The 12,610-nt window shown below is 47.3% G+C and overlaps 2 protein-coding genes across 2 annotated transcripts in view; one reads left to right on the top strand and one right to left on the bottom strand.

Annotated features, from left to right (window-relative positions):
* Positions 1–414: 414 nt before the first annotated feature.
* On the top strand, positions 415–4,346 carry LRIT2 (leucine rich repeat, Ig-like and transmembrane domains 2). Its single transcript, XM_065670783.1, has 3 exons — positions 415–524; positions 913–1,694; positions 3,526–4,346. Exons 1-3 carry the CDS (start codon positions 415–417, stop codon positions 4,344–4,346), a joined length of 1,713 nt encoding a protein of 570 aa, XP_065526855.1.
* A 2,011-nt stretch (positions 4,347–6,357) lies between these two features.
* The window catches only part of CDHR1 (cadherin related family member 1), a 40,860-nt gene continuing 34,607 nt past the window's right edge, over positions 6,358–12,610 (bottom strand). Inside the window, exon 16 of the mRNA XM_065670636.1 lies at positions 6,358–9,161. Coding sequence (XP_065526708.1) covers positions 8,610–9,161 — 552 coding nt within the window. The 3' untranslated portion in view covers positions 6,358–8,609. The remainder of the gene's footprint in view (positions 9,162–12,610) is intronic.

Genomic DNA, 12,610 nt, shown 5'->3' with positions numbered 1-12,610 from the left:
TTGTGGTTTGTTTTCTTTTTTTCTTGCCTTGGCAAATGGCATTAAAATGTTGGAGATTGAGTCAGACCGCTTAGGGAAAAGGAAAAAAAAAGATAACTAGGCCTGGTTAACTCCTTGTGAGTGCTTGGGAACAGGAGTGGTTTTATTCCCATATTCATATTACCAACAAAATAAACATGTCTCAAAATCCCAACAGATTCTGAGACATGAAGAATAAATGCCAGGGGTGGTTCCAGGGGTGATTTTTAGCACTTTGACACAGGCTATGAACCATGCTACATGTCTTCTTTAGGGATGGGTCCCCAGCAGGATTTATTTCTACGTCAAGGAAGATTACAGCTAATAGGATTTGCTACTTGGAGGCTGTTGGCATGTTTGGTGCAAACCCTGCACAGTGCTTTCTTAAAGGAGAAGATGGACCCCATTTGTCATATTTTTCTTCTTCTTCTGGCCTTCCACGAGATAAACCTGTCTGTTTCATCTTGTATCACAGGATGCTCTTGTTCTCAAGACAGCTTTGGAAGGTAAGACCAGTTACCCTAGTTGTGGCACTCGTGAAGCAGATTGGAGAGTTCCAATATGTATTTGCTGATGATGTGAGCATCAAAACCAAACAGACGGCCTCATGGTGTGCCTCCTCTAATACTTGAATAGTACTAGCTTGAGCATAGAATGAGATTCCTTTTATTTCCCTGAGATATGTAGCAGCATACATAGCAATTTTTATGACTTAATTATATTCTTTGTGGGAAAATGGATGTAAGACCCAGAGAAGGGAGGATGTATGGCTTATGTATGCCCTGTATACAATACCTTTTAATTATTCAAGTGCTTGTAGACCCACAAAGGGAACTGGTTTGTTAGCCATGAACATGGCGTATGACTCAGAGAATTTTCTGGTTTCCTCCTTAGGAGTTTGCTTTGCATGTCTGCACCGCTGAGGCAGATCCCTGCAAACATCCCTCAGGACATCCGGAAAATTAGAATAGAAAATTCTCACCTAACAGAATTACCTCGTGGTTCTTTTGAGAATGCTAGTGCCTTGGAGTATCTCTGGCTCAATTTTAACAACATCACAGTGATGCACATCAAGAGCCTGGAATATCTGCCAGCTCTGAAGGAACTGCGCTTGCAAGGGAACAAATTAAGTTCTGTGCCATGGACAGCATTTCAAGACACCCCAGCTCTGAAAATCCTGGATCTGAAGCACAACCGGCTGGATGTCCTTCCAGAACATGCGCTCCGCTATCTGCCTAACCTGACCTATTTAGATCTATCCTCAAATCAGCTTACCGTCATATCCAGGGATGTCTTCTACAGCTGGCCGGTCTACCAGAGAAGCCAGAGGGCAGAGGGGCACATAGAAGCTATTTCCAATGTTGTCCTGGCTCTTCATGACAACCCCTGGATTTGTGACTGCCGCCTGCGGGGATTTGTCCAGTTTATCAAGTCAGTCGGCCCACCTATTATTCTGATGAATTCCTATTTAACTTGCTCAAGTCCAAAATTCAGGGCAGGGAAGTTTTTTTATGAAGTGGAGCTCAACAGCTGCATGAAGCCCCTGACCTCAGCCCTTGACACAAACCTGACAGTCCCAGTGGGGCTGAACATCACCCTGACCTGCTTTGTGCAAGCCAGCCCTGCCCCAGCTGTCTGGTGGACCTATTCACTCAAACTTTTAAGGGGTTTTAATGGTAAGCAAAGCTTTTTCTTCTTTCCTTCTTCTTTTTTTTTTTTTTTTTTTTTTTTTTTTTAATTAAAAGATGTTGTTCTGCTATTCTGCTTGCATAGGTTTTCAGGCCAACACAGTGACCACACCAGCTCTCCAACCCTTCAGAGCATCACAGTTATTGTGGTGGCAATAATCCAAATAATCTTAATCATCCTGCATGTCTAAGCATGCCTGACCAGCATGAGAACAGCTGCTTCACGCAGGATATCAATCAAACATGAAAGGAGCAGAACCTCATTTTTACACAATTATTTTATGGAAATCAGCCTGGAGAAAAGAAGGTTGTGTGGAGACCTCATAGCAGCCTTCCAATATCTGAAGGGAGACCTACAAGGATGCTGGGGAGGGACTTTTCATCAGGGTCTGTAGCAATAGTACAAGGGGTAATGGGTTCAAGCTTAAACAGGGGAAGTTTAGGTTTAGATATAAAGAAGAAGTTCTTTACTGTGAGGGTGGTGAGGCACTGGAACAGGTTGCCCAGAGATACTGTGGATGCCCTTCCCTGGCTAACGGTCAAGAGCCTTGATCAGCCTGGTCTAGTGTGAGGTGTCCTGCCCATGGCAGGGGGTTGGAACTGGATGAGCTTTAAGGTCCTTTCCAACCCAAACCATTCTATGATTCTGCGTATGGATTTTTAGCAGTGGCTCTTTCATCACCACACATGATATTAAGAACTATTAATATAGTCAAACATATATAATAAATCTGTAGTTATCTAGACACAAATCTAATCTATGCTATTATGATATATATGCACACAGTATATGTTTGTATGTACATATGTGTGTTTGTAGGAGCACACACACACCTACACTTGTATGTTTCTACACTACTCCCATGTTTTCTCAAGAAATACTCACATAAACCACAAAACCATGCAGACTTGTTGCCTGTCTGTGTTCATTCATGCTCTATAACCAAAAGAGAGGTTGTCATTCTCCATAAGCTTTGTTTATTTATATTCTTTACTGAGGCCCTTGTAATATGAGGCCTTTTCCTCTTCCTCCTTATCCAGCTTGGGTCTTACAAGGCTTCCCTCACATTTATTATTACTGAGAGCCTTCAGTAGGGCAAGTTGCTATTTTCATCAGATAAGCTAATAATGCACGTGGGTTCCTAATAAGCCAGCTAGTTAATAAGATAGCATTAGCCCTTAATCCTGGACTGATATTTGCTTTAATTGCAGCATTGTAGCACTTGTGCATCTTTCTGCAAGCACATGTTAAATTAATTACATACAGGCTTTTCCCAAGCACAGCCATGTGCCCCTGTTTGGGTAGACAACAGGGTGTTTCATACTGTTCTTGAAGCTGCATCTCAATTCCAGACCAATGCATGGTTTCAGACACCTCTTTTTGGCCCAAGCCTCTTGAGACTGACATTTTTCTACACTCAATCCAAACGGAGGATGGAGCATGTGTCCAAAATGCAGTGGTGCCTGCTGCACCTCAGTGGCTTTCCCTGGCTTGCCGTGGCCTGAGGACATTGATGGCAGGTGGCATACAGGTGGCTTGGCCTTTGCCCACAGCAGCCCCCCCAGCCGCTCACATTGGGGTAGCTGTACTCCCTGTCTCCCATCCTTAGGTGTCCAAGGGCATTTATGGCCTTTCTGCCTGAAAAATGCTTCGCTGACAAGCTCTGTGGGGTTTGGCACGCTCCTGTGCCCCCTCTTCCTCTTTCCCTGGGGCAGGGCAGGTTCTGCCTGGCCTCCTGGCACCCATCCCACATTAGAGTGGTCCTGGGGCTAACTCAAGATGTTTTTGCATGCTAACACAGCTCCCTTTTGCCTGCAGTGTCCACGGAACCCATCAGTGAGGACATCGTGCGCTCAGAGCTGCTGATCCCAGCAGCACGGCCAGCAGATGCTGGCAACTACACCTGCACAGCTGCTAACTTCTTGGGTAACACCTCAGTGGCCATCACTCTCCACGTGTGGTCCCCGTGGGCATCCACCACCACCACCAGCACCCCGGGCTGGGGCCCCATTGGCCCAGCTGAGTCAGGAGCCCACGTAGAAGTGCGCATCGCCAAGCAGACAGTCTATGGCATCACCCTGGAGTGGTTTGCGGTGGCAGCAGCAGCAGCCGAACCAGGGGAGACCTGGTACACCCTCCTGGTGGGCCGCTACGACGCGGCACAGAAAGACGCCATCTACATTGGCCCCGGCATCAACACCTACTCAGTGACTGACCTGCTGCCGGCCACCAAGTACGAGGTGTGCGTGGCCGTGCGCAACCAGGCACCTCGCAAGGGCCAGTGCGTTGTCTTCGTCACGGGCAGCGACATCAGCCAGCTGGAGCAGCGTGAGAAGCTCATCCACATCGTGGTCATCGTCTGCGCCATGGTGCTGGCTGTGCCCGCTGGCATGTACGCCTGCACTGCCGAGGCCCGTCCTGGCTGCCTGGCCCGCTGCCCCAGCATGTGCCCGCGCCGCCGCCGCGGGGGCCTGGCTCAGGCTGCGGGCAGCAAGGAGAGCACGCTGGACAGCCTGCCCGCCGGCAGCGAGGATGGGCTCTGCCTCCCCGAGGGCGGCCACGGCGTTCGACGGCCCCCAGCCTGTGATGAGCCGGGCAAGACCCGGCCGCCCCACAGGAACAGTGCCGACCTCTACTAGCCCAGCCGTGCCCACCCTGCCTGTCTGCAGCGGCGCCTTTTACAGGTGACCTCAAGCCACAGCACGTGCTGGTTTGTTTGAGGGACCGTGCAAAGGAGGCTCTGCGCTGCAAGGACACGGGGCATGGTTGGGCACACCACTGGGACTGCAGCAGGCATGGGAAGTGCTGAGAACAGGGGTGCTCAGGGTGTGTGGCTGTGAGCCTCTGCAACACTGTCATGGAGCAACGCACAAAACCACACAAACACAGCATTGACAAAAAGCCCCGACCAAACCAATAACAGTGCATGTGGCAGAATGCCAAAGGTCTCCCCTTGTTCTCGCACAGGCTCACTTCACTTTATTTTTCCCAGCTGGAGCATGGATGGAGAGATTCATTCACAGCTCTGCCCTGTGCCAGGTGCTGCCTCATGGAAAGAGGGACAGAGGGCCAGGGCAGGTCTGTGGTCATAACCAGCAACAAAAAGTAGCAGGGGGAAGATTAAGTCAACATGATGGAGCTATTTTAATTCACTTGGAGAAAAGAAGGCACTGTGGCTGTCGGGTGACATGGGAGGTGATGGGGGTGCTTGGCTTGGATTGGGCTGGCAGGACAATTGGCATGGGGCAGAGACAGTGGTGGAGCTAGGCACCTTCCCCAAATGCAGATGTGCTGCCTGCCCACCCTGCTGCTTTGAAACCAAAGCTTGACTCCTTTCTAGAGGCAAAAAACCCCAGATGCACATGTAAAAGCAACCAGCCCCCTGCTCGCGGAGCAGCTCATGCTTTATTTCTCAGGGGTCTGAGGACGTGTGACTTATTACTTTTTGGTTTTGGCCTCGTGCTTTCCAGCACAACAAAAGCACGTGGCCAGCAGACCCACAGCACTTTTTAAATATGTGCTATAGATCTCCTCAAAAAGATAGATACAAAATAGAGCAGGAACCTCAGTGATAAGCAGATATAAAGCCTAATGTGAGCTTCTCTACATGGCAGTTTGGCTTTCTAGTTGAATTTTTTTTTGCTGTGTTTTCTATGCTGACTCTCTTCAGGCCCTGTGTTTCCTCCACCAGCACCTCCTTCTGCTGTAAGCTACTGCAGAGCTTTTGAACAGAGACCTGTTTTGTCAGTGCTGACTCTCAGTGTTATACTTCAAGCGACTTCCTAGTCTTGTCAGTCTTTTGTTGTCAAAGTAATAAACGTGATGGATTTTCAGAATACGCAGATGTCCTCTGCTTCATTTCTAGCCTTTTACAGTTACAAACTGCAAAAATCCTGGATGCCAAGGGGCTCTGAGGTTTGGCTGCAGGGATGGAGGGAGCCTGGCAGTTGCAGCACATCACAGGGGGTATGGAGCAGAGAGGAAGGAGCAGCAGCAGCCTGCCAAGCAAGGGAAACGACCCTGTCCTGGAGAAACCCCTGGGGACATGATGCATACAGGGACAGGCAAGAGATGATGCTGGTTGAGGTCCATCACCCTCCATGTGCAAGGGGTGAGTGAAAAACAAACCAGTCCCTGGAATGACTGCCCTTCTCCCACCCAAGTCACCATGGAGAAACAATATCAAACTGTGGAGACCGTAGAGAGAGCTGCTGAATCACAGTGAGGGAACAGCGAAGGAAAGACAAAACAACCCATCATCACTTCTGCAAAGTTCATAACAAATTGCATACCCAGTGAGCTCTGGCATCAGACAAACCTGATGCCTCACAGGGAGCCTTCCTGCCCCTGGGGCTGTGCTGCAGTGGGCTGCAGAGTGCAATGGGCATTTGGCCACGGACTCATCTGTGACCCTACCTGTCCTCTGTGCCTTACAGCATCCTCCTTCTCACCTCCTCTCCTTCCAGGCTAGTGTTGCCCAAAATCCACACAGCCCTCTTCGGACTCATGGCCTGCAAAAGTGGCCATTTTGTTATCCTAGAAAGACCTCTGGTTGCCTGCACCCATGTGGCCAATACCAAAGCAAGGCCTCACTGCCAGCAGAAGCATATCATGCACAGAAGCACCTTTTGCAGGTCGGTTGTTTTTTCATAATTTCTTTATTTATAAAAAAAAAACCCACCCTGAAGTTGAAATACAGAGTAACTGGAGAAAAGTCTCACAACAGAGTAACAAAACATCTTTATTCTCTCTGAAATACAATCTCTAAAACTATAAGTCTACAATGCCTAATAAATCTCACTTAACTGAATGGTTTTTATAGGCTTTCCTCATTGGAGAACAAACACTGAATACTGGCTTCAACACAACACTGGGAAAACAGTAGTACGGGTAATAAATCACAGACTTTTGATACCTTGGGAAACACTGCACAACCTGGTGGAGACACAACCAGCAGAACGTACATGCTTGTGCAGGGCAATGGGAGTGTGCCCAGTGGCTGCACATCCCTCCCCTCCACCCACAATGCCAGAGCCTGGGCCTCATGCCAAGAAGCCCCAGGAGGAGAGATAAGTAAGAAAAGTGATGGAAATGAGAGACATGACAGGGGAACAGCACTGATGGCAAAGCCCCCTGCTAAGACCTTGCTGCACCACTGTGATACAGCTCCTCGCTCAGCACACAGGTGACACGAACTATGGTCACCCTCTGACTTCTAGATGTATTGGACTGCAGTTAAAAAATGAAGCATTTTCCCTGTATCTAGGGAGCTTTATATTCAACCAGCTATCCCCCAAGCTGATGAAGTCCCAGTGCAAAGAAAGGAAATTAGACCAGCTGATGGGATGACAGGAGAGGAATCCCTGAGGGCCACGTCTGCTGGAGCTGGAGAAGAGTCTCAGAAACCCCTTGAATTAACAGTGTTCTGCCCTGTAGGGCTTGCTCCCCATCTTGACCTTCACAGTGCCAATCCATGACAGCACAGCTGCCCTGCGGGGCCAGGGGACAGGCAGAGGTGCAGTGTGCTGTTCCCCAGCCAGCCTGGCACACACTGCCTTTTCCCAGAGGGATAGGAAACAGTCCCAGGTGAAAAGCATGCCCTCAGAAACAAACACGAGGGGGAACCTGTGCATCCAGGGAAAAAAGATTCAGTGAAAAAGCGTTCTGCCTTTGGTGCCTTTTTACTGTCATGTAACAGGCAAATAAAGTGTCAGCTGTCCCCCACCCCCTGTGTTCCCCCTCCTGACTGTTGCATAATTCACTCAAAAGTACTGACAGGACAACCCAGAAACCTCCTTTGCACTCACCAGTCCCTGGAGCAAGCCAGGAGAGGTGGTGAAATATATTCCTCCACACCCCCTGTTAGCAGTGTACAAAATCAAATGATCTTTCTACACACTTCCCTGACCGACATATGCAGCTTTCCAGCACTTGTCTATATTTTTCACTTATCATTTTAATCTTGGTTTTCCCTCGTCTTCCCTGCTGCTTTAATCATGTCCTTCTCCTCATGGGCTTCCCCTCGTTGGGGGACACTGTGTCAGAAGGAGGCAGTATTGAGAAAGTGCTGCTATTGAACTTCCGTGCTCCAATCTTACCTCAGCTGGTCTAGGGAAGGCTGAGGTGGCCCTCCTGTCCGCTGATTACTAAGCAAGTTCAGAACAGAAGCGAAGCACAACATCATGTCAATGTACTCTGGCAAAACCCATCATAAGCTGCAGGAAAATGATGACCTTCTCCAAGTCTGTCCGCTTACCTTTTGGGAATGAAGGTACTCAGGCCATGAGCACTTCACTCTGCCAGCTGTTGCAAAGTGTGCTGCACCCTGAGGACAGCAGGTACCAGCTATGTTATACCTTCTTGCAGTGTGCAGTGTCACTGCTGTAGGAGACCTGCACATCGAGTCAGTGCTGGCACCACAGCCAGGCCAGTGTCTTCAAAAGTGAGTCTGGGATTGGAAGTGATGGGTTTTTGGACACCTCAGACACACCTACAAGTCCAAGTCAGAACTGGCATCCTCCAGTGCCCTGGCTGCAGAATTCCTTGTTTGAAAATTTGGACTCTGGGTAGGTACCACCAAAATGGGGGCAACCTGAATCCCTGTTCACTTGGGGAAAGTGTGGCTGGCATGAAGGTACTTTGTACCCTGTTCAGACAGCTGTTGGGAAGGACCAGCACTGGGACACAAGCCAAAGGAACTGCAGCCGCAACTGGACAATGACCGCAGCTATGCTATAGGTGGGGTGACTCTGTAGCATGTAATACTTGCAGAAAGTGAGGGGTGTCTATTCCAGCACGCTGCTCTCAGTTCACGGAATGCTGACAGACACAGGGAAAACCACAGCATGTAAATATATCAACGCACAGCCACAATCTGCAGTCACTGGGGTTGCCAAGAGCACCTAGATGTGGGGCTCACCCATAGCTGCATTCCTCTTCTCAAACCTCATTTTGAGCTCTGACACAAGGGCATTGTGGGCACTGCCATGACCTCTCTTCTTCACCTGCTTGTTTATAAACTTGGGAGTGAGGGAGCCGGACACAGTCGGCACCCGCCACCCTGAAGCATCACCCTTGGGAGCCACAGTGGGGGGCGGCGGAGGCAAGGGAGCAGTCGGTGGCACAGGGGCAACCTGGATGTTGTTGTTGCTGTTCTCATTGTGCAGATCTTTGGCATCATCCTCAACAACAAATTTCTCTGCAGCGTTGCTGGGCCTCTTGAACTTCAGCCATTCCATCCTCACTGTCCGGGGCTGTGGGGTCTGTCTCTTTTTTATGATCCGTCTTACCGGCATGATTTTGTTGGACCGCTTGTTGCGCCAGAACATGGCAGTAGAGATCATGATAGTTATCAGCACCATTATGCCCATGACACCAGCTAGCACTCCTAAGGCTTTCATGGGGTTATCTTTAGTTTGCATCAAAAAGGCGGCCATAGGCCCTTTGTGAAGAGTCTGTAAAAGAGTACAGAGAAAACACATGACTTACTCTATGGGACAGACAGTGACCCAGAAATTTCATTTGTCCAAAATATGTAACAAGCAGGGCTAACTAATGGAAGTTGTCTCTAAAAAAAAAAAATAAATGAGAGTCAAAGAGCCAGGCCAGGTTTAGAGACTTTAGATGGAGCAGAACACTGAGCAAGCATTACAGCATTCTGAGATGAATGACCATCAGACCTGAAAGCTTACAGGAGTACTACTGCCAAATTAGGATGGATTCCTGCATGTCACCATAGTGTTTGTTTAATTTGCAAGAACTGAGGAAGAAAATAATTGGCTCCAGGATTTGCAGCTGCATTGTTGTACTACATTTCAGAGTTAATTTCCTAGGAATAATAGTGTTGAACCCAAACAGAAGTTTATGAGTAGAAAATGAACTTTCAACAACAATTGCAGGTGATATGGTGTGCAGTTTATAGGACTATTACTGAGCATGTCATTGAAAAGATTATGAGAAAACCTCACTCCATAAAATTACAGTGTACAAAAAAGTAGTTAGCAGGTATGTGCTCCATTCCGTTTTCAAGTACTCTTTTACAGACATGACAAAACTCTTTGAGGTAGGGGAGATGAGTAGAGTTAAAGAAAGCTTTGTTTTTAGAAATAAAAGAAATAAGTGATAACATAAGCTACATATGGCATATTAAGGACAAATGAATGGCCAGTTCACTTTGCAGCTTAGCACACTGTGCGTCTTGGAGGTCCCCGTATAATTTTGCGGATTTTGCCCTGTGGGTGGAGCTTGGATCTTTTCACACTTTTCCAGTACATGATGGTGGAGATCACCATTGTTACAGAAATGGTAGAAAGGACGCCACTCATGCAAATTCCAAATATTGTCCATGGACGCTTCTTGAGGCCTAAAATATAGGATCTTACCCTGGACTTGATCTGGAAATATCAAAAATAGAGAAATGGTCAGCCCTCACATAATTATATTTGAAAGAGGGCAATATCTATTACAAGTACAGCTAGGGAACTAAGGTGAAATGCATACAGGACAGAGAGTATATAATGCAAAGGGAGCTAAGTGTTGAACAAGGCACAGGACAAGAGACAGTTGTAATGACATTGAACTGAATCCAGAAGCACTAACCGAAGTTAGGAAGCACTTCTAAACACCTGGTTGATCAGAGAATAGAGGGTAGCAGCGTGGTACATAGATCACCTTTATTCATGGCACGGTAGTCCACCCTGGACTACATTTCCAAGAGAAGTTCGTAATAAATACAAGCTCCTCCAATAGTATCTGGACAGAGAGTAGTGTTGTGGAAGGCAGGGAGATCCTTCAGAAATGGCACATTCATGAGCAGGTTCATTTAACAAGTAGCTGGTCATAAAGTTATGTGCAGCTGTGGAGAGACAGGGCTACTCATCATGCCCCAATCCTCTGGCCTAGATTTCGGGAGGGAATCATCACCCAAACTTTCCAATTCTAATAACAGGTTATCTGCATTTTAGTAGGTCCTCTAAGCTCCCAGCTTTTTAGTCAATGGGGAGAAAATGACACCTCCAAAGTAGTAGTAACCACATACTAATATAGATCTCAAAACCAGTGAGTATAAGAGCCTTGTGACTAGCTTGATCTTGAACCTCTGGGTTTTAGTCAGTTAAAGTGAGATCACATGGATTTCCCTGTATCAGTCTAAACTAGGATGCTCATTTCTCCATCCTCCCTAGTCTGCGGAGGAAGACAACTAAGAATATCCCCCCAGAATGCTTCAGAGTACCTCTTGTCAGGTATTGCACAGGAACACTATTTAAATCACATCCCTAAACTTGGGGAATGTAAATTCATTAATAAATACCCCCCTTGCCCTCACTTCTGTATTTTCATAACTTACCTGAAATACATTATCCAAGCCCACTCTTCTCCTACCCTGAATATTTCCTGTTGTCACAGAAAAATGGGTGAAGAAATGCTGCTGAAATTCATGGACCATATAACCTTACACATAATGAGCAGTTTTCATCATTTTGCTGTGCAAAGAGTTTTCCAATTATTTAAGTAGCAATGGGTTTGGGTTGGAAAGGACCTTAAAGATCATCTAATTCCAAACCCCTGCCATGGAGAGGAACATCATCTACTAGACCAGGTTGCTCAAAGCCCCATCCCACTTGAGCTTGAACACTTCAAGGAATGGGGCAGCCACAGCTTCTCTGGGCAACATATTCCAGTACCTCACCATTCTCACAATAAGGAATTTCTTCCTAATAGCTAAATCTCTTTCAGTTTGAACCTGTTGCCCCTTGTCCTATCACTACACGCCCTTGTAAAAAGTCCCTCTCCAGATTTCTTGTAGGCTCCCTTTAGGCACTGGAAGCTGCTCCAAGGTCTCCCTGGAACCTTCTCTTCAGGCTGAGCAACCTCAACTCTCTCAGCCTGTGTTCATAGGCAAGGTGTTCCAGCCCTCTGATCACCTCCGTGGCCTTCCTCTGGACTTGTTTGAGCATGTTCACATCCTTCTTATGTTGTTATATTTTCCAAAGAGGATGCCCATGTCTGTCTTTGCTACCAAAATGGTAACTAATTTCCTTTGATTTTCTCTTTCCTGCCACAACAGTTTGCAGTGTGCAGAGAGGCACACCTCCTGGCAGATTCTCAAGGGCCTTTTATAATGCATGGGTTGCAGTGAACAGAGCAAGTGGTTGATGTATTCGGAAGTTGGACACAACAGGAGTATGTGGTTGAGCTGCTCAACCACAAGAGCAGCTAAGGCTCATCAGCTGTATTTAGAAGTCTAAGTAGGTGAAGCTGTTAAGAGCCCAAGCTATCACAGATTATAAACAACTCAGGCTGTGTTGACTTGAGCAATTGGATTTGTGCAACAACCAGCTGGTTCTGTGGAGCCTGTTTCCACATAATAAGCATTTCTGGACTTTTGCTCTAGCCTAGTTACAGGGACGGACTGCTTGCTACTGCCAAAGCACAGTTGGTGTGCTTCACAAACACGTTTTCATCTGAAAGAAATACAGTTTGTGTGCTTGGAGCTATCTGAGATATGAGCCATCCCACAGAAATGTAGGCTGATAAGGAGATTTGCTTCAGAAGTAACTCCTGATCTGAGGTAGAACACAAGCTGCCCCCTTCAGTGCTTATCCCAAAGAGCAGTGCTATGACTGTATATGAAGGCTGCATTTACATCACTTTGCAATTCAAACGCCAGCATGGGGCAAGACTTCTCAAATCAAACCAACCTTCTCTGAACAATTGTTTTCAAGGTCCATGTAACTGCAGAAAGGTGGGGCTAACTGCTCTGCAACTGTAAAGGATATTTAGCCCCATCAGCAACCACAGTTTCCATGGTTGCAGAGTTAATATGACAGACAAGGAGATCTCCACATTAATTCACAGGTAGTATTTGTTGAACCTTTCAGTTAGGAGGACCTAAACCTGAGAC

This window comes from Lathamus discolor, chromosome 3 (assembly GCF_037157495.1).
Source record: "Lathamus discolor isolate bLatDis1 chromosome 3, bLatDis1.hap1, whole genome shotgun sequence".
Classification (NCBI taxonomy): Eukaryota; Metazoa; Chordata; class Aves; order Psittaciformes; family Psittacidae; genus Lathamus; species Lathamus discolor.
The sequence above is the reverse complement of the archived record's forward strand: the minus strand, read 5'-3'. Positions and strand labels throughout refer to the sequence as shown.

Bases quoted from the DNA above. Each gene is read 5' to 3' on its own strand.
- LRIT2 (XM_065670783.1), top strand. From the start codon at position 415: ATGGACCCCATTTGTCATATTTTTCTTCTTCTTCTGGCCTTCCACGAG. The intron at 525-912 runs GTAAGACCAGTT...TTTCCTCCTTAG, and splicing joins TCTCAAGACAGCTTTGGAAG to GAGTTTGCTTTGCATGTCTG. The intron at 1,695-3,525 runs GTAAGCAAAGCT...TTTTGCCTGCAG, and splicing joins ACTTTTAAGGGGTTTTAATG to TGTCCACGGAACCCATCAGT.